Source organism: Dreissena polymorpha, chromosome 10 (assembly GCF_020536995.1).
Source record: "Dreissena polymorpha isolate Duluth1 chromosome 10, UMN_Dpol_1.0, whole genome shotgun sequence".
In the NCBI taxonomy this organism is placed as follows: Eukaryota; Metazoa; Mollusca; class Bivalvia; order Myida; family Dreissenidae; genus Dreissena; species Dreissena polymorpha.
The window spans coordinates 78,559,339-78,585,298 of NC_068364.1; the positions used below are offsets into that span (position 1 = coordinate 78,559,339).

The 25,960-nt window shown below is 35.4% G+C and overlaps 1 protein-coding gene across 6 annotated transcripts in view; it reads right to left on the reverse strand.

Annotated features, from left to right (window-relative positions):
• Nucleotides 1-23,994: 23,994 nt before the first annotated feature.
• Nucleotides 23,995-25,960, reverse strand: part of LOC127847009 (carnosine synthase 1-like) — a 48,385-nt gene continuing 46,419 nt past the window's right edge. For all 6 annotated transcript variants that reach the window (XM_052378492.1, XM_052378495.1, XM_052378493.1 and 3 more), the window contains one exon: nt 23,995-25,860. In XM_052378492.1, coding sequence (XP_052234452.1) covers nt 25,367-25,860 — 494 coding nt within the window. In that variant the 3' untranslated portion in view covers nt 23,995-25,366. The remainder of the gene's footprint in view (nt 25,861-25,960) is intronic.

A 25,960-nucleotide genomic window follows, 5' to 3' on the forward strand; every position in this document is an offset into this window, starting at 1 on the left:
AAGAGCGCCATGAAATGTAAGTGATTTCAGCCAAGTAAAAATTGGGTCGGTTAAAAACAAAGTGTCATAAAATTCAAAATAGTATCATTTAAGTCATATTTTAAACTTAGTTTTTATAGAAACACTATATACAGCAAAAATACCAAGAAATAGACAGATTTACCGTTTACTTTTTGAAATAAAAATAAAAATGCAACATGCATGGTTCGTATTTTCAACAGTAAATCACCCAATTTCGCCATAACGTTGTTTTAATTTTAATAATTGAAGAATGTGCATAAAAATTGCAACATATTTAACAATAAATATAGCTTATATGCCATATTAAATCAAATTACGTTAGAAAATAAATAAAACGCGTCGCAAAAAAGTATACGTCGTCGGTAGGATTCGAACCTGCGCGGGAATATCCCAAAAGATTTCTAGGCTATCGCCTTAACCACTAGGCTACGGCACCTAATAGTAGGCTCTTCAACCTTCGAAGAAATCGCGGGAAATCATTAGAGGTGCGCTTCCTTAATGGGAGTGACCGGCCTCTGTCATGCACTGCTGGACATACCTTGTAAAGACGATGTTGGAAAGCGATGCGGTGGTGAATATTTTATTTTCTGAAATAAATTTGTACAATAAACATTACAAATTTAATTATTTCTTAATATACAGACTTTTTTAATATTCTGCAAATATGTGTTAAATAATCATTAACATTTTTCCACAGGCAAACAACCTTGGCTTGAGTGCATGAATCAAAGACCTATAAAAAACATTATATTATACGTCTTTGATGTAATACGTTTAAAGGCTCTATAAAGGTGACGATCCGTAATTATTTACCGATTTTTAAATATTTTTTCCATATTTTTTAATATTTTTTCCATATTTTATTTATAAAGGTTATCAAAAAACAATATTTATATGCTATTGGACATTACCATAAAACTATGAGCAATACAACTTGTTTTTAGCTCAAAATACAGTGTCTTGCAAGTCAATCGTGTTTACAAACAATCAGTTTATTTACATCGCTGTTTACTCGGGAAAGTGAAAGTGACTCGGGTCACCAAAAATATATCGTTGATTTTCAACGTTTTCCGGTATCACTCACAAAGTAGGTCTCATCTAAATGGTTAAAACGTCTGTAGTGATCTAATAAGTTACTTTCTACTGGTAAAAAGTTGTTTAAAATAGAATTAAAATTGAATGTTCTTTCGGCTATTTTAAGCATACGTCACCGCTTTGGGGCTACACATCACCCAAAAGCATGATTACTAATTTAGTGTTCCATTTTTTCAGGCATGCGCCTGTCTGCTATAAACAGTTTGTATTGAATTTCAGGCAGAATCAAGTTGAATTAAGCAGTTTAACTAAGAGATTGATCTATGGTGACAAACGCACGCACGTAACGACTTAGGTCGCAAAAATACATGTTAAAGGCAAAGCGAATAAGGAAATCTTATAATTTGCAACTCAAATTATTAAAGACACAAGCATTCATTGAAGTTACAGATAAATAAATAATGCATGATCAGCAATATATATCTGATTTCAAAAGAAATATATAATTACGTGTATAATATCACCATTTAACAAATTACCGTTTCGAGTGTTTTTGTTTTGAATGTTTTCGCGAGGCGGAATTAACATCTGCGCATGCGCATATTATTTAAATACCTTATTTTTCTCAACGATTATTTAAATTAAAATTATCTTTTGAAAATAACTTCATATTAAGCATAGTATATACATTATTTATAACAAAGCCATATCAAAAACAAAAATGTGCGCCCAATAGCTGATTTTGTCCTTTGCTGGGCGGCCCAAATGGGACCCATATGGGACCCATATGAGCTGCATATTATTTGCTTATGCATTGACTTTATATTTTGGGGTAAAATATTAGCGGTTTAGATCAAGTTTGTCATACATACGTTTTAAGAAATTAGTTTTTAATCAAATAAATACAAGTCTATATATTTTTCCAATAGCGCAGTTATATGGGACCTATATGGGACCCTTATCGGCATTCCCATATGGGTTATCCCATATTGGTCCCAAATGACTCCTATATAGGCTTACCCATATGGGATTGCCCAGAAACAGCCCATATGGGACCCATATGTGCATGTTTGCTGGGTTGTAAATGCCCATGTATGCATTCCTTGCCGGATTAAATCTCATCTAATCTAGTATTGATTATTTCAAGGGAAAACAAAATAATTATGTGTGTTTCCGAGTCTTTTTAAGCCAGTTTCAAGCCCATATAGGTCCCAAGTGACTTCCATATGGGCTAACCCATATGGGTTTGCCCAGAAACAGCCCGGTAGCTTATGTTGTCCTGTGTTGGGCGGCCAAAATGGGACCCGTATGGGACCTATATGGGCTGCATATTATTTGCTTATGCATTGATTTTCTATTTTTGGGTAAAATATTAGCAGTTTAGATCAAGTAAGTCCAGCATATGTTTTAAGAAATGAGTTTTTAATCAAATAAATACAAGTTTACATCTTTTTCCTGATAGCGCAATAATATGGGATCTACATGGGACCCTTAAGGGTGTTCCCATATTGACTAACCCATATAGGTCCCAAATAACTCCCATATGGGCTTACCCATATGGGTTTGCCCAGAAACAGCCCGGTAGCTGATTTTGTCCTTTGTTAGGCGGTCCAAATGGGACCCATATGGGACCTATATGGACTGCATATTATATGCTTATGCATTGATTTTCTATTTTTGGGTAGATATTAGCAGTTTAGATCAAGTTAGTTCAGCATACATTTTAAGAAATGAGTTTTTAATCCAATAAATACAAGTTTACATCTTTTTCGTGATAGCGAAATAACATGGGACCTATATGGGACCCTTATCGGCATTCCCACATGGGTAAGCCCATATAGGTCGCAAATGACTCCCATATGGGACCCATATGGGCTGCATATTATTTGCTTATGCATTGATTTTCTATTTTTGGGTAAAATATTAGCAGTTGAGATCAAGTTAGTCCTACATACGTTTAAAGAAATGAGTTTTTAATCAAACAAATACAAGTTTACATATTTTTCCTGATAGCGCAATAATATGGGACCTATATGGGACCCTTATGGGCATTCCCATATGGGTTATCCCATATTGGTCCCAAATGACTCCTATATGGGCTTACCCATATGGGATTGCCCAGAAACAGCCCATATGGGACCCATATGTGCATGTTTGCTGGGTTGTAAATGCCCATGTATGCATTCCTTGCCGGATATAATCTCATCTAATCAAGTATTTATTATTTCAAGGGAAAACATAAGAATTCTGTGTGTTTCCGAGCCTTTTTAAGCCAGTTTCAACATACAAACTGCCACTTTTCTGCAGACGCACGGTGCCTGAAAACCATGTTTTCACATAGGTAACTTACCAAGTACTAAACAGCAATGGATAAAATTAGGGGTCAAAGGGTTAGATTTTTTGTAATACTTCAATGTCCGTAGGTCCTTTCAAATTTCCACCAGAAATACTGACTGGAGCCAGCATTACACCTGTTTTCTAATTGCATTAATTCTACTTCCTGTATGCAGCCGTAGATACAAATACCAATGTTTTGGTAACTTATAAACATCCAAGAACATTCATTATTATTTAGATACTCAAAATGATGCTTACTTGAGCAATGTTCTCTTTATTTTGAAATTTCTCCGTGGCAAATTCGCATTGGTAGCCTAAGAGTGTAGTGTGCAGCCTAGACACGACCGACGCTATTAGGTAACCAAGACACGACCTACATTTTACGCTTGTCTCCGTCATTGTGTACACACCGGTCGTAATGACAATACCGTAGTGACGTCACCATCTGTGCATAGAATGTAGGCTCTGTAAGAAATGCAAAAACAACAACAAATGCAAGCCGTAAAAAGTGCTTATGTCTTATGTTGTTTTACAATTATTTTGGTTATTATTTGGATTAAAATATAAAAAATGAGGATTGTGAATAGGGCAGATATTCGTAGCTACAAGATTGGGCAAAAAACTCATGGAAATTCGGAGTCGACTAATTTTCGGACTGAACTCTTTCGGACGTACCGATGGACTTTCGAATTGAGCTCCAGGGTACCCTGTCTGCTCATTCCCCCCCCCCCTTGATCTTTCCTTTGACATTTCTTCCCCTAGTCTTTTCCCTCCTAATACCCTAGTCTTTTCTCCACCCAGTATATTTCATACTGGAGAGATTAATCTGCTTCTTTTAACACCTCTATAGATATACTTGATTAGTCACTGATTGAATTATCAATGTTAATTCAATCAGTGACCAATCAAGCGCATCAATAGAGAAAGGAGGTTTATCATTGCTTCATTTTCATTATTTGACGATGCAATAGATTTAGTCTGTAAATGTCATTTCAACTTTATAATGTTAAATTAATTTTAAACACAGATTCAAAAAATGCTTAATTTCAAGTAAATGCAAAGAAGGCTATACATTGAATCAATTTAAAACCGTCTTTGCATTTATTTAAAATTGAGTATTTTTAAGTTGTTTCTTTTTTATAATATTTAGATAAAATTGATACTACATAACCAGACTAAATTTAAAAAAAATCAGTCTTATTTGCATTTCTGAAAAAAAATCCACTTGAGTACTTTGATATATTTTTATGTTTGAACAATTAGACTAATTAGCCAATACTTAAAAATTAGTAACAATAAAGTAACTGAGAATTATATTTCAAATAAAGCCATACATTAATTTGAATTAATTATGTAGATTTATTTTAAACATATTCTAAGCTACTTTTAATATAATAATGCCAAAGTATTAATGTACAAAATGTAAAAAGTTACTAAATTATTCAAGTGATTTTTAAAAAAGTTAAACTGCTTAAGATTTAGATCACACAATAAATGATAGCAAATTGAAATAAATTGCTAAAATACGTGTGATTTAAATGTGTAGCAACCCAATTTTTGAATATTGATTATTAATTTTGAATTTAAAATAAATATTTCCAAATTGTAAAATTGAAATTTAAAAATGATCATGAAGCAATTAAAGTCAAATCAAAACTAACTTGTTTCAGGACACTGGGACATTGCAGGATATGCTAAATTCCATGGGTGGAATGTGTCATCCTTTGGAATATGTCATCATTGTTTATTTGAAAGAATGTGCCAATCAACATCTTAGCTCATTTTTAACTGATCATTAAACAGACAAACAACACAATTACTAATTAATTTATTTAATTTTATTTCAAATAATCAGTTTTTATTCATAATATTATTATGCATCAAAAACAATTTTTAGTTTTGTAAAACATTTAATGAAAATTTAAATATTTTTTTTTTTGTATTAAATATTAATTTAAATGAATAAGAAAACTATAAATGTGTTAAAATTGTTAAAATATCATTTCAGAAGTCATATCTGTGCCAATACATTTTTTGTAGTAAATACTCTTTTTTGTATTAAATAATAATTTAAATGACGAATAAAATATGAATGTTTAAAAATGTTATAATATCGTTTGAGAAGTTAGATCTGTGTCAAGACACTTTTTTTGTATTAAATAACATTTTTTGTATTAAATAATAATTTAAATGAAGTAAACAATATGAATATTTTAAAATTGTTATAATATAATTTTAGAAGTTAGATCTATACCAAGACATTTTTACAGTATTAAAAAGCATATAATATTATAAAAAAGTAACTGATCTGTTGAAAATATACAAATTTATACAATAGGAATAAGTTAAAGTCAATTGTTAATCAAATATTAATGCAAATTGTCTTTGGCTTAAACTGGATAAAGTATTGAAACTCCATCGTGAATTTAAAAAACATGTTCGCACTATTTACAAATAAATACAAGTAATTAGCAACAATAATACTTTAAAACTTGAATATATAATCATTTACATTTACTATACAAATTATTTACAACACAACACAACTTTTTTACTGCACTGATTTTCATTTTTAATGCATACATTCACATTTTTACTGCACTGATTCACAATCACATCACATATATCACTGGTACTCAGCGGCACCATACACCCTACTTCTGATCTTCAGCAGTTCAGACGACTTGATCAAAGGCAGCTCAAACTTTGTACCTTTTTTATATTATTTAATTATCAACCAACAATGTTACAGATCAATCATAAATGTGATGATTTAATTAAATTGTGTCTTTAATCACTGGACATCAAACATTTCAATCAGTCTGAAGTACTTATAAACAGATTAAGGAAGTGTGAAAAACAATACCTTTTGATCATTTCATAAATATTCAAGAATGATTTACAATCAATATTTATTTAAGTAGATTAAATCATTTAAAATTTGAGTCGTTAACTTATAAACTAAAACAGAAACTTAAAGTAATATGTCGCTCTATTACTATTTTCTTCATAGACTTATAGACTAAGCTAACAACAAAATTTAATTAAAAATATCACTACTCACTGATTACGCAATAACAACACCGACATTGGTATAAAAACTAAATTGCTCCTTCATTAACCATTCTTCATTCACATACTACATTTTCTCCTACCTAAATATACAGATAATAAAAAAATGTTGGGAGGAGACAAGTCAAGGTTTGGAGGGAGAAAAGACCGGGCAGAAACGTCCAGGGGGAGAAAAGACCGGAAATCAAAAAATCGAGCTCGAGATATTTGTTTTAGGAATTGTCGAGTTTTCGTCACACTTAAATGTATGTATAAATAGCGTTGTGTGTTTTTACATTAGTAATATAAAACACGCAACTATTTTTATGTGAGCAATCTTCTTGTTTAAATGTCGATTTTAGGCCGTGAAATATACAAGTCAGGCTTCTAATGTGCTAAATACTTCCAACTGTTAATCTTATTTAACAAAGAAAGCCTAATTACAATGTATTGGTTTAAATCAGGCCTGAACATGCTTTAGTCAAAGTTTGTTCATTACAGGGAGGTTTACTGTACAATGTTCTATATGTTATTAAAAACAGGCAATAAGGCCGTAAAAATGCTAGTCAAGCTTATTATGGGTCGATTGGTCATTGTCGGCTCGGGTCCTACTTATATGTACCTCGGGTACTCTTAAGTATACTTAAATGTACTGAGCCTTATTATGCACTACATGTTTCCTACTTTTAATCTTTGTCAACACATTTTACTTTGATTTAACGAAATAGGCAAACCAGACATGAAAAGGATAAATACTGTGTGTGTTTTCTGCACTTTTTCCTTGGTTCAAAAGTTATTAATTTTCTTATTAAAATCTGGCTTTTTGCTGTTAAATATGCAAGTCAAAATTATTTTGTGCCAAATGTTTCTTACTGTGCATCTTATTAAAAAATATATAGTTTACTTATGAAGTTATTGTTCATAAGCAGTCACTAAAATGCAGAAAACAATATTTTTTTGCACACATAAGAAAATAGTGATGATTTGTTTTTCAAATGTAGATTTATACACTGTAGGTGTAAAATTTGCAAGTCATTATACGTATGTACTTAACTTTCTTACTGTTCATCTTATTAAACAAATATAATTTACTTACATAAACAGACATAAAATGCTAAAAGCAATGTTTCTTGCATATTTTGACATAGAAAACAGTGATTTTCTTGCCAAAAAGTGTTTTTTGACCATAAGTATGCCAGTCAACATTTTGTATGTGCAATGTGCTAAACTTTTCAATTGTTCATCATGTATAAAAGTATAGCTTTCTTATAATGCTACTAATTACAAACAGATATGCAAATGCTAAAAGGAATGTTTCTTGCCTTCTTTGGGTTAGTTTTTTTGCGTGTTAAAATGTGGATTTTTTGCCGTAAAATATTAAAGCCACTTTTCACATGTGCTTAGTTCTCAAACTGGTCATCTTATGCAACAAATAAAGCTTACTTTTAGCGGGCTTAGCTCAAAACGGTTGTAACTGACATTTTTTACAAAAATGACTTTATTGCATATTTTTTACTAAAATGTCAATATAAATTTATAATAAAAAAATATTAAGGCTAAATTCGCCTTAAAACCAAAAAAACATCATTTGGCGAAAGGTCGTTTCTGAAAATTATTTTTTTCATTGCAAAACGGTCGTATCAGCAGTTGCAACCGTTTTGCACTCAAAATGAATATAGACATTATAGTGTAATGGTACCATGTGAAGCATGTCAGACTGTGACCATGGTACCAGTACCTAGCAAGTCGAACTGTGACAATGAAACCAGTACATAGCATGTCAGACTGAGACAATGGTGCAAGTGTGTAGCATGTCAGACTGTTACAATGGTACCAGTACATAGCATATCAGACTGTGACCAGGTCCAGTATGCAGCATATGAGACGGTGACAATGGTACCAGTGCGTAGCATGTCAGACTGTTACAATGGTACCAGTACGTAGCATATCAGATTGTGACAATTGAACCAGTACGACATGAGTACGTAGCATGTTAGAGTGAGACAATGGTACCAGTATGTATTATGTCAGACTGTGACAATGGTACCAGTACATAGAATGTTCGGACTGTGACAATGGTACAAGTGTGTAGCATGTGAGACTGTGACAATGGTATCAGATTGTAGCATTTCAGACTGCGACAATGGTACCATAATGTTACAAGTCAGTATGTGACAATGGTACCAGTATGTAGATGTTAGACTGTGACAATTGTACCAGTACATAGCATATGAGACTGTGACAATGGTACCAGAATGTAGCATGTCTGACTGTGACAATGGTACCAGTACGTAGCATGTGAGACTGTTACAATGGTACCAGAATGTAGCATGTCAGACTGTGACAATGGTATCAGTACGTAGCATGTCAGACTGTGACAATGGTACCAGTACGTAGCATGTCAGACTGTGACAATGGTACCAGTACGTAGCATGTCAAGCTGTGTCAATGGTGCCAGAACGTAGCATGTGAGACTGTGACAATGGTACCAGTACGTAGCATGTGAGACTGTGACAATGGTACCAGTGCGTAGCATGTCAGACTGTGACCATTGTACACGTGTGTACCATGTCAGACTGTTACAATGGTACCAGTGCGTAGGATATTTAAAAATTGAAAGCATTTTTCTGCATTTCATCGGTGTATGAACTGTCGGGAAAATTACGCCTAATTTGCATAAACGCCGACGGCGTTTATGCATAAATCAGTTGTATTTTTCCCGACAGTTCATACAAAGATGAAATGTAGAAAAATGCTATTCTCTTATAATTACAACTCAAAATGATCTTAAAGCTGAAATTCTATCGTGGTAAGGGTTATAAAAGTCCTTTAAATCTAGCATATGAATCTATTTTTAGTTTCGGTTTCATCTCCGTATATCGGTATAGCGTTGAAGTTCGCGCAAAAAATATAACGTCATTTCGCTATTGACCAATAAAAAAAACCAATTAAGTTTCGCGCAAAACATAACGTCATTTTGGCAACTTGTTTATGACCAGAAAGTAGCGCCATGAATATTCATGTTTAAATTTGCATACAAAGTGGGTTCATCGGAAAATGAAAAACCGGTCACGTGCACAAATTATTCAATCATAATGCAGCATCCATATGAATGTAACAAAACTTGTAATAATCAGATTGTGACAACTGAACCAGTACGTAGCATGTTACACTCTGACAATGGTACCAGTATGTATCATGTCAGACTGTGACAATGGTACCAGAATGTAGCATGTTAAGACTGTGGCAATGATACAAGTGTGTAGCATGTGAGACTGTGACAATGGCATCATAATGTATCATTTCAGACTATGACAATAGTACCAGAATGTAGCATGTCAGACTGTGACAATGGTACCAGTATGTAGCATGTTAGACTGTGACAATTGTACCAGTACATAGCGTATGAGACTGTGACAATGGTACCAGAATGTAGCATGTTAGACTGTGCCAATGGTACCAGTGCGTAGCATGTTAGACTGTGACAATGGTACCAGTACATAGCATGTGAGACTGTGACAATGGTACCAGTTCGTCGCAGGTCAGACAATGACAATGGTACCAGTACGTCGCAAGTCAGACGGTAACAATGGTACCAGTACGTAGTATGTAAGACTGTGACAATTGTACCAGTATGTAGCATGTGAGACTGTGACAATGGTACTAGTACGTAGCATGTCAGATTGCGACAATGGTACCAGAACGTAGCGTGTCATACTTTGACAATGGTACCAGTACGTAGCATGTGAAACTGAGAAAATGGTAGTAGTATGTATCATGTTAGACTGTGACAATGGTACCAGTGTGTAGCAGGTCAGGCTGTGACCATGGTGCCAGTACCTAGCAAGTTAGACTTTCGCAATGGAACCAGTACATAGCATGTAAGACTGAGGCAATGGTTTGTAGCAGGTCAGACTGTGTACATTGTACCAGTACCTAGCAAGTCAGACATTGACAATGGTACCTGTGCGTAGCATGTCACACTGAGACAATTGTAATAATGATGCGTAAAAGGTAGGATGAATGTTAATAAGATTTTGTACCGGTACTTTTTCTGTCTTTTCATATTTGTATATCACAATCATATTTGTTTAATTTTTTGCCCCTCTTAGAAGAAGAAGTGGTATATTGTTTTTCTGGTTGTCTGTCGGTAGGCTGTCGGTAGACCAGTCTGAATGTCGGTAGACCAGTTTGTTTCCGATCAATAACTCGTCAACGAAATGACCGCTTGGCTTGATCCTTCAACTGTGCATTGGCCTTGGGCAGTATATGACCCCTATTGAAAATGGGGTCACTAGGTCAAAGGTCAAGCACACTATCGCACTTAAGTGTGAAAATCGTTTCAGATCAATAACTTGTCAACTGATTCACCGATTGGCTTGATACTTTTCATGTGCATTTGCCTTGGACAGTAGATGACCCTATTGAAATTGGAGTCACTTGGTCAATGGTCATGGTTACTGGCAAAATAAGTGAAAAAAGCGTTTCTGATCAATAACTCGTCATGGAATCGACCAATTGGCTTGATACTTCCCATTCATATTGGCCTTGGACAGTAGATGATCCCTATCAAAATGTGTGTCACTAGGTCAAAGTTTAAGGTCACAATAAGTGTGAAAATTGTTTCCAATCAATAACTAATCAATAAATGGACCGATAAGCTTTATACTTTACATGCGCATTGGCCTTGGACAGTAGATGAACCCTATCAAAATTGGGGTCACTAGTTCACAGAAAATCATTACGGCTGCGCTACCTTAAATTAAAATAAGCAGATAAGATAAACTTGTTTTTACTTTAACTCTGTTGTATTATTATGCCCATCTTTGAATAAGAAGGGGTATGTTGTTTTGCTGGCTGTCTGTCGGTAGATGTCGGTAGACCAGTCTGAATTTCGGTAGACCACTTCGTTTCCAATCAAAAAATGGTCAACGAATTGACCGATTGGCTTGATACTTCACATGTGTATTTGCCTTGGACATTAGATGACCCCTATTGAATTTGGGGTCACAAGGTCAAGGTCACTTTCACATTTAGTGTGAAAATCGTTCCTGATAAATAACTCGTCAACAAATTGACCGATTGGCTTGATACTTCACATGTGCATTGGCCTTGGATAGTAGATGACCCGTATTGAAATTGGGGTCACTAGGTCAAAGGTCACTATCACACTAATTGTGAAAATAGTTTCCGATCAATACCTCGTCAACCGATTTGCTTGATACTTTACATATGCATTGGCCTTGGAGATAAGATGACTCCTATTGAAATTGAGGTCACTAGGTCAAAGTGAAAATCGTTTCCTATCAATAACTCGTCAACAAATTGACCGATTGGCTTGATACTTCACATGTGCATTGGCCTTGGAAGTAAATGACCCCTATTAAAATTGGGGTCGCCAGGTCAACGGTCAAGGTCACTATCACACTTAGTGTGAAAATCGTTTCAGATCAATAACTCGTCAACTAATTTGTGCTTGATACTTTACATGTCCATTGTCCTTGGACAGTAGATAACGCTTATTGAAATTGCGGTCACTAGGTCAAAGGTCAAGGTCACTATCACAAACTTTGATTTCATATCAATCACTTGTCAACGAATTGACCGATTGGCTTGATACTTCTCATGTGCATTGGCCTTGGACAGTAGATGACCCCTATTTAAATTGGGGTCACTTGGTCAATGGTCATGGTCACTGGCAGAATAAGTGAAAAAAGCGTTTCTGATCAGTAACTCGTCATGGAATCGACCAATTGGCTTGATACTCTTCCTGCTCATTGGATTTGGACAGTAGATGACCCCTATCAAAATTGGGGACACTAGGTCAAAGTGAAAATCGTTTCCTATCAATGACTCGTCAACGAATTGACCGATTGGCTTGAAACTTTACATGTGCATTGGCTTTGGGCAGTGAATGACCCCTATGGAAATTGGGGTCACCAGGTCAAAGGTCAATATCACACTTAGTGTGAAAATCGTTTCAGATCAATAACTCGTCAACTAATCTGTGCTTGATACTTCACACGTCCATTGACCATGGACAGTAGATAACGCCTATTGAAATTGAGGTCACTAGGTCAAAGTTCAAGGTCACTATCACAAAATTTGATTTCCGACCAATTTCTTGTCAACGAATTGACCGATTGGCTTGATACTTGACATGTGCATTGGCCTTAAAGAGTAGATGACCCGTATTGAAATTGGGATCACTAGGTCTAAGGTCAAAGTCACTAGCACACTAAGTGTAAAAATGGTTTCCGATCAATAACTCGTCAACAAATCGCCCAATTTGCTTGATACTTCACATTTGTATTGGCATTGGACAGTAGATTACCCCGATTGAAATTGGTGTCACAAGGTCAAAGGTAAATGTCACTTGTACACATTAAGAGTACAATCGTTTCCGATCAATAACTCTTCAACTGATTCACCGATTGGATTGATACTTCCTATGTTTATTAGCCTTGGACAGTAGATGACACATATTGAAATTGGGTTCACTAGGTCATAGGTCAAGGTCACTGTTACACACTAAGTGTGAAATCGATTCCCATCAATAACTCGTCAACTGATTCATTGATTGGCTTGATGCTTCACAAGTGCATTAGCCTTGGACAGTAGATGACCTCTATTTAAATTGGGGTCACTAGGTCAGAGGTTAAGGTCACTGTTGCACACTAAGTGTCAAATCTTTTCCGATCAATAACTTGTCAACTGATTCACCGATTGGCTTGATACTTCTCATGTTCATTGGCCTTGGACAGTAGATGACCCCTATTGAAATTGGGGTCACTTGGTCAATGATCATGGTCACTGGCAGAATAAGTGAAAAAAGCGTTTCTGATCAATATCTCGTCATGGAATCGACCAATTGGCTTGATTCTTCTCATGCTCATTGGCCTTGGACAGTAGATGACCCCTATCAAAATTGGTGTCACAAGGTCAAAGGTCAAGGGTACAATAAGTGTGAAAATTGTTTCCGACAAATAACTAATCAATGAATGGACCGATTAGCTTTATACTTCACGTGCACATTGTCCTTGGACAGTAAATGACCCCTATTGAAATCGGGGTCACTAGTTCAAAGCCCTGTTAAGAGTAGCATATGTCTGCGACCGCAGAACACTTGTAAAATTTTACAATACAGATATTACATGATATAAGAAAGATGTAAAGATATGACAATAACTGTTATCTGTTTATGTATTGGTCTTCTACTTTATAGTTGTTTATATGTCCCCAGTCACTGTTTTATGATCATTTGCTGTTTCTAGTATTACTGCATAACTTAGTGATTTTTTTGTTAAAGTGGGAATTTAAAGGTAAGGCCGTAAAAAATGCAAGTCCATATTCATATGTGCTTAATTTTCTAACTGGTTATCTTATACAGCAAATATAGCTAACTTATGTAATTGTGGCCAGATAGTCCCTTTTCTGTTATAAGCAATGTATCTCGCAGACTTTTGGTCAGAAAATAATATATTTTTTGTAAAAATGAGCATTTTTTTCTGTAAAATATGCAAGTCAGAGATCTTATGTGTTTTTTTTTCAGACTAGTCATCTTAATTCAACAAAAATAGCTTGCTTATTAAGTTTTTTTTTTTGAACAGGCAAGCAAAGTCTAAAATCAACATTTCTTGCATACTTTGAGGTAAAAAGCAGTAATATCCTCATTATAATGTAAAATATAGGCCTTAAAATATGGAAGACTAAATTAGTATGTGCTTGATTTTCCAACTGTTAATCTTTTGTAACAAATATAGCTTACTTTTAAGGTTATTATTTACAAACAGGTATGCTAAAGAGTTTTTATGTCCCCCAGTCTATACTGGGGGACATACTGTTTTTGCCCTGTCTGTTTGTTGGTTTGTTTGCGTCAAACTTTAATATTGCCAATACATTTTGCAATATAGAAGATAGCAACTTGATGTTTGGCATACATGTGTATCTCATGGAGCTGCACATTTTGAGTGGTGAAAGGTCATCCTTCAATGTCAAATATATGGGGGGAGACATAGTGTTTCAAAAACACATCTTGTTTTGGCTTACTTTTGGTTAGAAAATATCAAGTTATTTTTTTGTACAAATGTGGATTTATGACCATAAAATATGCAATTTACTAGTCATATGTGCTAGATTTAATTACTGTTCAGATTTTCACCAATTATAATAAAATTATGTTGTCATTATTTACATGTATGTGCTATTACTTTAACTGTTCATCTTGTTCAACAAATATAGTTTTCTAATAATATTATCGTATCCAAACAGGCATTCAAATTCTAAAATCAATGTTCCTTGCATACTTTACTTTAGGTTAGAAAATTAGTTATTTTTTGTTAAAATGTGGATTCAAGGCGGTAAAATATGCAAGAGAAGATTCTTATGAATATGTGCTTAATATACCAACTGTTCGTCTTGTTCAGCAAATATATCTCAATTATGAGTTTATTGTTTACAAACAGGCATGCAAATACTAAAAGCAATCATATTATTAACATATTTTGATTAGAAAATACGAAGTTATTTTCTTGTTCAAATATGGATTTACGGCCCTTAAATATGCAAGTTGACATTCTAATTTGCTAAATTTTCCAACTGTTCATCTTGTTGAACAAATAAAGCTTACTCATTATGTTATTGTTTACAAACAGGTATGCGAAAGACTAAAAGACTAAAAGCAAAATGTCCTGCATACTTTGGGTAAAAAAATAACCCAGTTGTTGCTATGATTCTTGTCTGAAGAATTTCTCTGGAAAACGGTCAGGTTAGGTGTTAGATTCTACGACCTTGAATTGTTTATATATAGTACTTTATACCCCAAATAAGTGATACCTTTAATGCCAGGATATGATGAATTAAATGCTTGTTGTTTTGTATTGTCTGGAGTGGAAAAGAAGGAGGAAGTCGAACTGTCTTTGTTTCGTTATCAAAGTCTATTTTGTCTAGTTCCAGATCCCAGTGCGCAGACTCTACTGTCCCCCTTTAAGAACACCCAGACCAGAACTTCCAAGCTGAATCCGGATGACCCGTACATCAACCCTTCAACCGCGGTAATAATGAAACAATCCCTATCGACCCACATGCTGCCCGTGACAACAAGTTTTCCCATTTTTAATGCTGTTTACATCAACTGGGTTGTAGTTGCAGGAGCACAGAATATGCATTATTTACTATATGTTATAAGACGGATACTGACTTAGTATGGGAGCATTATTAGAGAATATATCCAATTATTGCATCCAAGGCTAAGCCGAAGGGTTGGGATGTTGGTGGAGCATAAGGGTGAGGTATGTGGGGGAAGCATGAGGTCGGGGAATGTGGGTAGAGATTGAGGGTTGTTTATGTGAAAGGGTTATGTGGGTGGAACATGAGAGTGGATAAGGATGAGGTGTGTCGGTGGAGCATGAGGGTGGGGTTTGTGGTTGGAGCATGAGGGTGGGTTATGTGGATTGACCATAAGGGTGGAGCATGTGGGTAGATTATGAGGTTGGGGTTTATTGGTTGACCATAAGGGTTAGTTATATGGATGGACCATGATAGTGAGTAATGTGAGTGGATCATGAGGGTTGGTTATGTGGGTGGAGTATGATGTTAGTGTATGTGGGTGGTAATGAGGGTAAGTTATGTGGATTGACCATAAGGGTGAGGCATGTGGGTGGAGTATGAGGTTGGGGTTTATGGTTTGACCATTAGGGATAGTTATTTGGATGGACCATGATAGTGGGGTATCTGCGTGGGACATGAGGGTTGGTTACTTGGGTAGAGTATGAGAGTAGTGTATGTGGGTGGAGCATGAGGATGAGTTGTGTGGGAGGAGTATGAGGGTAGTGTATACAGGTAAGGTATATGGGTGGAGCATGAAGGGTCTTATAAGAATGTATTACCTGCACTTGCTGAGCAGAAACGATACTATAACACAATTTTGAAAGACTGATTATATCATGATGTTCATAAAGATATTCAGTCATTAAGCACGCATGCCATTTGGAATAGAGAAAATCTGTTAGTTTTTCCTGTTGGTTGTGGGGCAACAATTATTTTTATGATATTTTCAGGCTCTATCCAAATCTGATTCTGCTTTATTGGTCAGTTGAAATGACCAGTACATTTCCCACTGTTGGTAATGACGTTTACATCTATGGTAGATATTGTCATTATCATCAATTTCACATGCTTAACGTATGTACATGAAATGTTTCTTTCTTGCTGCGAAACAATGATCAGAAATAATGTGTGTCTCAGATCAGAACTATTCTTTGTTTCAGGGAATTATCTGCATTGAGCTTTGTGGTTCAGAATTTGTTATAGCCTGAGCCTTTTATTCAAAGTAGTGCCATGATGTGGTCAAATCTAATGGCTGTTAAATCTCTTCACTAAATCGAATATCATTATATTAAGATAATAAGATGAAGTTGAATCCGTCAAAAAGTGTGAATGGCTTAAATTTTGAACATGCACTTTACTATTGTGTATATTATTTCAATGTACTTTTTGTTGATTCTGCTATTTTGTTATTGTGTTTATGACCATAGTTGAGATCTTGCTCAATTTCTCTAAAGCATACACTTAACTACAGTATTCAAGCCGGTTTTCTTCGTTTACATTCCAAAAAAATGCTGGATTTCTTCTAGAGTTGTGCGAGTATAGTTTTAACTGAAGTCCATGTTTATCAGAGTTGATACACGTACTGATCTGCCACCCTGTGTGCATAACCTTCAAACTCTTTTGTCGATTGTTCCATCCACTCAAGGACTTCCATTCTCTCTGTATCTGTTTTACCTTTCCGTATTTCTCTTTAACTCTTTATTTAACGATATCATTGTTTGATGGGATATTGTCCAGTTTTTCTTTGAATAACGTATTTACTCAAGGTTTTTGGGAACCTAAATTCATTATTTGTATGACAAATAATAATATATGTTGTCATTCATATGTTTGCATAGTCATGTACTATCCAAGACACACTATCCACCAGTGTTATCAACGGGAGCATATCAGATCCTATATGTATACATATGAACATAATTTTTGTTTCACTTTGATAGCAAGCGTATTTGTATATATCGGAACATTAATAATAAAGTTAATGTAGTTTGAGTATCATTGAGGCTATTTGTCTAGATTTTGCGAGAATGAGAGTATCATTAAGCAGATGTGGCAGTATCTCAGTAACACATCTGCTAACATAATGAATGCAATTAATTGTCAATTTAAATGTAGTTAACTGTTGAGCAGATGTGGCAGAATCTCAGTAACAAATCTTTGATCATTACGAATGCAATTAAAAGGTAATTTAAATGTAATTAACTTTTGAGCACATACCGTTATGGCACTATCCTTGGCGGCCATGTTTTTCCACCAACTGGAACCATTTTCAAACTCATCCAAGATATCACTGGGACAAATCATCTGACCAAGTTGCATGATGATCGGGCAATAAATGTGGCCTCTAGAGTGTTAACAAGGTTTTACAAAAGCATGATATATAGCCATATTAGGAAAAATGTCCCGCCCCCTGGATGCCATGTTTTTTAAGCAACCGAAACCATTTTCAAACACATCCAAGATATTATTAGGGCAAATCTTCTGACCAAGTTTCATGAAGATTGGAAAATAAATGTGGCCTCTAGAGTGTTAACAAGGTTTTACTATAGCCATATTAGAAAAAATGCCCCGCCCCCTGGCGGCCATGTTTTCAACCAACCGGCATCATTTTTTAACTTGTCCAAGATATTATTAGGATGAATCTTTTGACCAAGTTTCATGAAGATTGGACAATAAATGTGGTCTCTAGAGTGTTAACAAGATTTTACTATAGCCATATATTAAGGAAAAATGCCCCGCCCCTTGGCAGCCATGTTTTTCAAGCAAACGTAATAATTTTCAATATCCTTCAAGATATCATTGAGACCAATCTTTTGACCAAATTTCATGAAGATTGGACTATAAATGTGGCCTCTAGAGTGTTCACAAGGTTTTACTATAGCCATATATATATGTAGCCATATAAGGACAAATGCCCTGCCCCTTGGCAGCCATGTTTTTCAAGCAAACGTAACCATTTTCGAACTCATCCAAGATATCATACAGACCAATCTTTTCACCAAATTTCATTCAGATTGGACAATAAATGTGACCTCTAGAGTGTTAACAAAGTTTTACTATAGCCATTTCAGGAAAACTGCCCCGCACCCTGGCGGCCATGTTTTTTCACCAATCTGGACCAATTTCGAACTCGTCCGAGATATCAATGTAACCAATGTTTTGACCAAGTTTCATGATGATTGGGCAAAAATTGTTACTTCTATAGTGTTCAAAAGGTTTCTCTATAGCCATAAAAGGAATACTTTCCCGCCCCCTGGCGGCCATGTTTTTCAACGGACCGGAACCATTTTTTAACTCAACCAACTTATCATTTAGACAACTTTTGACAAAGTTACACAAAGGTTGGACATCAAATGTGACTTTTACAGTGTTCACAAGGTTTTTCTTTTTTTTGACCTAGTGACCTAGTTTTTGACCCAGCATGACCCAGTTGAGGTATCAATGGGACAAATGTTCTGACCAAATTTCATGAAGATAAGACAATAAATGTGGCCTCTAGAGTGTTCACAAGGCAAAATGTTGACGACGGACGACGAACGACGGACAAAATGCGATCACAAAAGCTCACCATGGCATTAAAATTAAGTAAAGAAATACAATATTTAGTTCACAAAAATCCAAACTTAGCATAACATAATTCTTGTATTTTTATTTTTTAGAATGAAAATATTAAATACAGTGTCATTGTCTGAATATGTAACATTAATGTTTACTCCTTAACCTAACCAGCGTGCTCAGGTGAGCTAAAAATGCAATCCTTTTCCAAGTACATTCAGCGGATTCAAGTTTGCAACTCCGCCATTTTACAAAACGCCATGCGTTAAAGAAAGATGCAATGGGCAAAGGAACAATGTTCCTCGGATGTATTAGAACGTGTGTTCTCTTTTAATATGATTAGAGTGTTCTGTAAACAAATATATTGGACGGCTGGACTATCTACAAGTAATCAAATTCTCCCCCAAGTCCTTGCATGTGCACTTTCTGATCTGCCTGTATAACTTCATGCAAAAACACCCATTTTGTAGTGACAAAGTAGAGCCACATTTTATGATTATACTGAAACATAAAAGCATGCCAACTGGCCACGTAGAATCGAGTTGTATCTTAGCATGTTTCAAACATTATTGTTGTTGGATATTCAACCGAGAGAGTAGTAGATTGAAGTGTTCATCTTTTTGGAAAAGTAAGTGTTAAATAAAGTTTTTAAATGGATTTGACATGTGATAACTTCATGTTATTTAATGTAAAATAACAACTGAGTCAACTGTGCAGTCTGTTACAATAGAAACATATGTAACAAAGATGTATTTGTCTGATTGTGATATTCCAGGAATAGTAAAATGTAATTAAGATCATTAAGTCTGACAAACAACATATGTCGATATATTTGAAAGCCATATCATTAGATATATAAATTTTTGTTAATTATCAGCCGAGAGACATCTGCAATCTCTATTCAAAATTAGAAATATTGGAAATGTTGTGAGTGTTCAATTGGTTTTCCAATTTGATAGAATTGAATAGGAAGTGTTCAAAACCAACTTTATTGTGTTTGGTAAATGATACAAATTGGTTTTTATGCCCCCGGATCAAATGACCGGGGGTATATTGTTTTTGACCTGTCTGTCATTGTGTGTGTCTGTCCCAAAACTTAAACCTTGGTCATAACTTTTGCAATATTGAAGATAGCAACTTGATATTTGGCATGCATGTGTATCTCATGGAGCTGCACATTTTGAGTGGTGAAAGGTCAAGGTCTTCCTTCAATGTCAAAGGTCAAATATATGGCTTCAAAGCGCAGTAGGGGGCATTGTGTTTCACAAACACAGCTCTTGTTTGAAGTTATTTTATCTGTGTGAAGATATTATCGGGTCAAAGGAATTTCTTGCAGACAGCACAAAATAGAATTGTATGAATTGCACCATGGCATTACAATTAAGTAAAGAAATACAATATTTAGTTCACAAAAATCCAAACTAAGCATAACATAATTCTTGTATTTTTATTTTTTAGAATGAAAATATTAAATACAGCGTCATTGTCTGAATATGTAACATTAATGTTTACTCCTTAACCTTTTGAGAGCATTTAAGAGTTTAATACTCTCCTTTCACTTTTTTGATTATTTTCCAACATTCTCTCGAACGAGTAAACAAGTATAGGGTTCAATAGCAATTTACGAAACGTTCTACGCCAAATACTTCAACTGAAATTATTTTAAAATTTACCTCAGGGTACAAACTACTTAAACAGGCAATTTTTTGTTCAAGCGATATGATATTTTAATTGCAAGCATTGTTTAGCTCGACCATTATATATGAAATATATATCGTGGAGCTATCCTACTCACCCCGGTGTAGGCATTAGCGTGCAAATGTTAAAGTTTGCGTACTACCCCAAATATTTTCAATGTCCCTTGACATATTGCTTTCATATTGTGCAAACTTCTTTACCAACATGACCCCAATCTATAAACAAGAGCAGACCACTGTATCAAGCATTTTGACATAATTATTGCCCCTTTTATACATAGAATATGCATATTATTGATAAATCTTTGTTAAAGTTTGCGTACTACCCAAAATATTTCCTATGTCCCTTGACATATTGCTTTCATATTTTGCATACTTGTTTACCAACATGACCCCAACCTATAAACAAGAGCAGACAACTATATCAAGCATTTTGATAGAATTATTGCCCCTTTTATACTTAGATAGATAATTGAACATTTTGCTTAAATTGCCATAACATCTTTATTTATGATCAAATTTTATTAATACTTTGACAAAACAACACTTACCTGAATAGCACAATGGATTCCACCCAAACAATACCCCACGCCGCATCCAAGATTCCCTGCCCCCCCCCCCCCCTCCCCCCACCTCCCACCAAAAAAAAAAAATGTTTGTTTTTCCTTTTTTCTATTTTTGAAAGATCATCTAATAAATGACCACACCCCACATTATACCCCCCTCTCAACCCCCCCCCCAAATTTTTTTTTTCCTTTTCTTATTTTTGAAACATCATCTAATAAATGACCACATCCCACATTATACCCCCCTCTCACCCCCCCCCCCATCCCCTACCATCCCACCCCAATTTTTTTTTTTTTTTCCTTTTTTATTTTTGAAAGATCGTCTAATAAATTATTGAATATGAACAATTTCCCCATGATGGCTTACGTTATACTGTCAAGCACTTGTTTAGTCGAGCCCGCTGTCCTCTGACAGCTATTGTTAAGTTTTACAGTATATCTCTTAATATGCCAGTTTTAGAACGTTATCGAAATGGGTATGCCACTCACAACACAGTTTTAGAACGTTATCGAAATGAGTATGCCACTTACGTGAGTGGCATACCCATTTCGATAACGTTCTAAAACTGTGCACACCATACCGATCACACTGGAAAGGTCGCCATCACATAGAGCTGACAAATTACTTCCCGCTTAGCATTGAAAAAAAAAAAAAAACACAAAATAAACTCAATGCAACTTGTTTTTAAATACGTTTTGAGTAAATTGATTGCGAACACAAAATGGAATACTAGAACTGATTTTGTAACACTAATGCTTATATTTTTTCCAGCAAAAATAACAATTTGGTGAACGTAGTTAACAATAACTCCAAACGCAAAAATGTCCACCAGATCTATTTCATTTTATCCTTTGCTCTAACTAACGGAGAAATAAATCAATTTTCATGACCAAAAACACTTATACCAATCATAAAATAGTTTGATAATTGGTACTTATTAGCTCTACAAGAGGCCCTGAATACTTAACTGCAAAATAAAAAAAGAGTCTCTCTTTTACAAGTGTGGACATTGAACAACAGCAAGTTAAGTGTGGGAATTTCACAACATCAATTAGATCAATACATATAAAAGTTAAATTTAAATCTTATTTTAACAACAAATATAAAAGTGATACATTGCAAATGAAACTGAGATTACATATTTGTGAGTAAAAGGCCAGAAATTGAAAACATGGAGCTACCCAGGGAGGAAAGGATATCATTGTTGAAAGTGTAGGTTGGAATAATGGTGTATCAGGGAACCAGTATGAAAGTGTAGTTTGGAATAATGATGTATCAGGGAACCAGTAGATAAGATATAATTGTTGAAAGTGTAGGTTGGAATAATGGTATATCAGGGAACCAGTATAAAAGTGTAGGTTGGAATAATGATGTATCAGGAAACCAGTATATAAGATATCATTGTTGAAAGTGTAGGTTGGAATAATGGTGTATCAGGGAACCAATATGAAAGTGTAGGTTGGAATAATGGTATATCAGGGAACCAGTATAAAAGTGTAGGTTGGAATAATGATGTATCAGGAAACCAGTATATAAGATATCATTGTTGAAAGTGTAGGTTGGAATAATGGTGTATCAGGGAACCAATATGAAAGTGTAGGTTGGAATAATGGTGTATCAGGGAACCAGTATATAAGATATCATTGTTGAAAGTGTAGGTTGGAATATTAGTGTATCAGGGAACCAGTATGAAAGTGTAGGTTGGAATGATGGTGTATTAAGGAACCAGTATATAAGATATCATTGTTGAGAGTGTAGATTGGAACAAGCAAATTCGTAGAATTGATATCCCCCGCAACATATGCTTTGTTTGAGGATGGGTGCAAATGGGACGGATGAACAAACTGACAGATTTTTTCAAGATACAAAGGGCCATAACTCTGGTTTTAATAGATGGTGTACAATGCCATTTGGCGTGAATCATCCTCTTATACATATATATACTCATACGAAGTTTCAATGAAATACGCCAAAGCACTTCCAAGATATGGCTCCGGACACAAAAGTGACGGACGGACAGCCGGACAATGCCAAAACAATATCCCTCTGCCAATATCCCTCCCCCTCTGGCGGGGAATATATATACTCATACCAAGTTTCAATGAAATCCGCCAAAGCACTTTCAAGATATGGCTCCGGACACAAAAGTGCCTATAGTAAAAAGCATTTTTTCAAGATACAAAGGACCATAACTCTGTTTTTAACAGATAATGTACAATGCCATTTGGCGTGCATCATCCTCTTATGCATATTTATACTCATACCAAGTTTCAATGAAATCCGCCAAAGCACTTCCAAGATATGGCTCCGGACACAAAAGCGCCTATAGTAAAAAGCATTTTTTCAAGATATAAAGGGCCATAACTCTGTTTTTAACAGATGGTGTACAATGCCATTTGGCGTGCATCATCCTCTTATGCATATATATATACTCATACGAAGTTTCAATGAAATCCGCCAAAGCACTTCCAAGATATGGATCCGGACACAAAAGTGCCGGACGGACAGCCGAACGGACGGACAACGCCAAAGAAATATCCCTCCGCCTCTGGCGGGGGATAATATCATATTAATGGTGTATCAGGGAACCAGTGTATAAGATATCATTGTTGAAAGTGTAGGTTGGAATAATGGTGTATCAGGGAACCAGTATGAAAGTGTAGGTTAGAATAATGGTGTATTAGGGAACCAATGTGGCCACAAAAGTGGTAACATGATGAAATTTGATGACACACAGTGCACAACCCTGGGTATATGGTGATCACCGTAGCTACATGTAACTTTGCGTACTTTGTGATCAGGTGAGCTAAATACACACACAGTATCAAATAAAAACAAGTTGAACCCTCTTAAATCAGCTGCATGGATCTGTAGCCTAAAATTGCGAGCAAATCAACAAGAAAGGGACTCAAAAAAACGTCGAACTCTTACATAAATGTTACATGCATGATTACACAATTAAACAACATGTATACATGTATATAGAAAGTATAAAATGAACAAGTTACTGTTATGCATAATGTCTACATAACTACAAGCATATATTATTTTTAAATTGGGTTTTGATTTTTAAAATAAATAAATAAGAGCACAACATTAATACAATCTAATGGCACAAACAACAGAAAATTAATCAATAGAATATACATATTGCTCCTAAGCCATTCCTTGCTTAAAGGAGCTTCAACTAAAAACTTAGAGTATTTGGCTGGTTAACCCTTTCCAACTTAGAAGCAAAGTGAAAATGTGCAAACAGCAAAAAACCAGAACAGCCTGTGAGTAACTCGCAGTCTGTTCAGGTTTTATGCTGTTTGCTGCTCATCAGTATCTAAGGGCTGGAAATGAAGCCTTTGAAACTTGAATCTAGTAAGAAATGTCTTGAATTCAAAAAACTTTAGGAGGGACAACAAATGCGTCAAAATATGTATCTAAGTGCTAAAGAGTTAATTAATGGCCAAATTAAAAATTTGATCTTCTAGTTTGACCTTGACTGTTGAGGAAGTAAAACAAATTAACATGAAACACATTGTCTTCTTACTGTGGATTTTTTTTTTTTAATTAAAAGATGAATAACAAAATTACAGTCCCGACAAGCTGTTTCATGACCAAATTCAACATATCGCCACTAAGTGGGACCTTCGCAGATAGGCAGGCGGATGTTACAGGGAGCATGCCTTCTCCATACAGTGGTCATTTGAGGTATGTTATTTTTGAATTGCACAATGACGACAGAGTTACAGTACAGACTAGCTTGTACCCATCACCCGCGCACACACACATTCACTAGACCATTAAGATGGTGGCAAAATCAAGCTTTCAGCTAGCCAACTCAACACAAATGAATTTTATTCTCTAAATCCACAAACACAAAGAACTTTCAAAATTCTTCGACCTTAGTAAGGCTCAACTGAATCAAACAAATATCAAAATGTCTTCAGAAAAACTCACAGACCTTATGATTTTTGGTTTCAAACAATATTCAACAGTCAAAGAAACTAAAAAAACTTGATAAACTCCGAGACCTTATAGTCGCTGGTCTCAATGCTAAGTTTCTTGCACACGGCAAGCAATTTGCGTCGAGCCTCCTCAACAGTATGAGCTCTGACAGCAACATTTGCGTACGGCTCCTCGTATTCGGTTTTGTCATACGGGTGCTTCAGCTCTTCTTCGCTCTCAAGCATGGTGAGGATGACTTCGCCTCGAGACTGCATATCGTCTAGGACCATCCGGGTCACGTTGTCAAGCATCACATGCTTGTGCTCCGAAGGGATCAGCATCACGCCCATTATGAACTCTGTCGGCGGGATGGTAGGTACGTAAGGTCGGATACCGCACGAACACATCAGCGCGCACTTCATCATATCAATGCCGTAAAGCCTCTTGACCCAGTCGCGGATGTAAAAGCCGCCCATGCGTGCATTTATTTCTATCAGCTTTGGTCCTGTCTGTGTCATCTTCATCTCAACGTTGAACACGCCGTTTGACAGACCTTGAGAAGGAGATGTGTAATACAGTGTAAAGGGGTTAACACACATTTTTATATAAATGCAGATTGATAGAAAAAATATCAGTTTTGTTTTGTTAAAGAT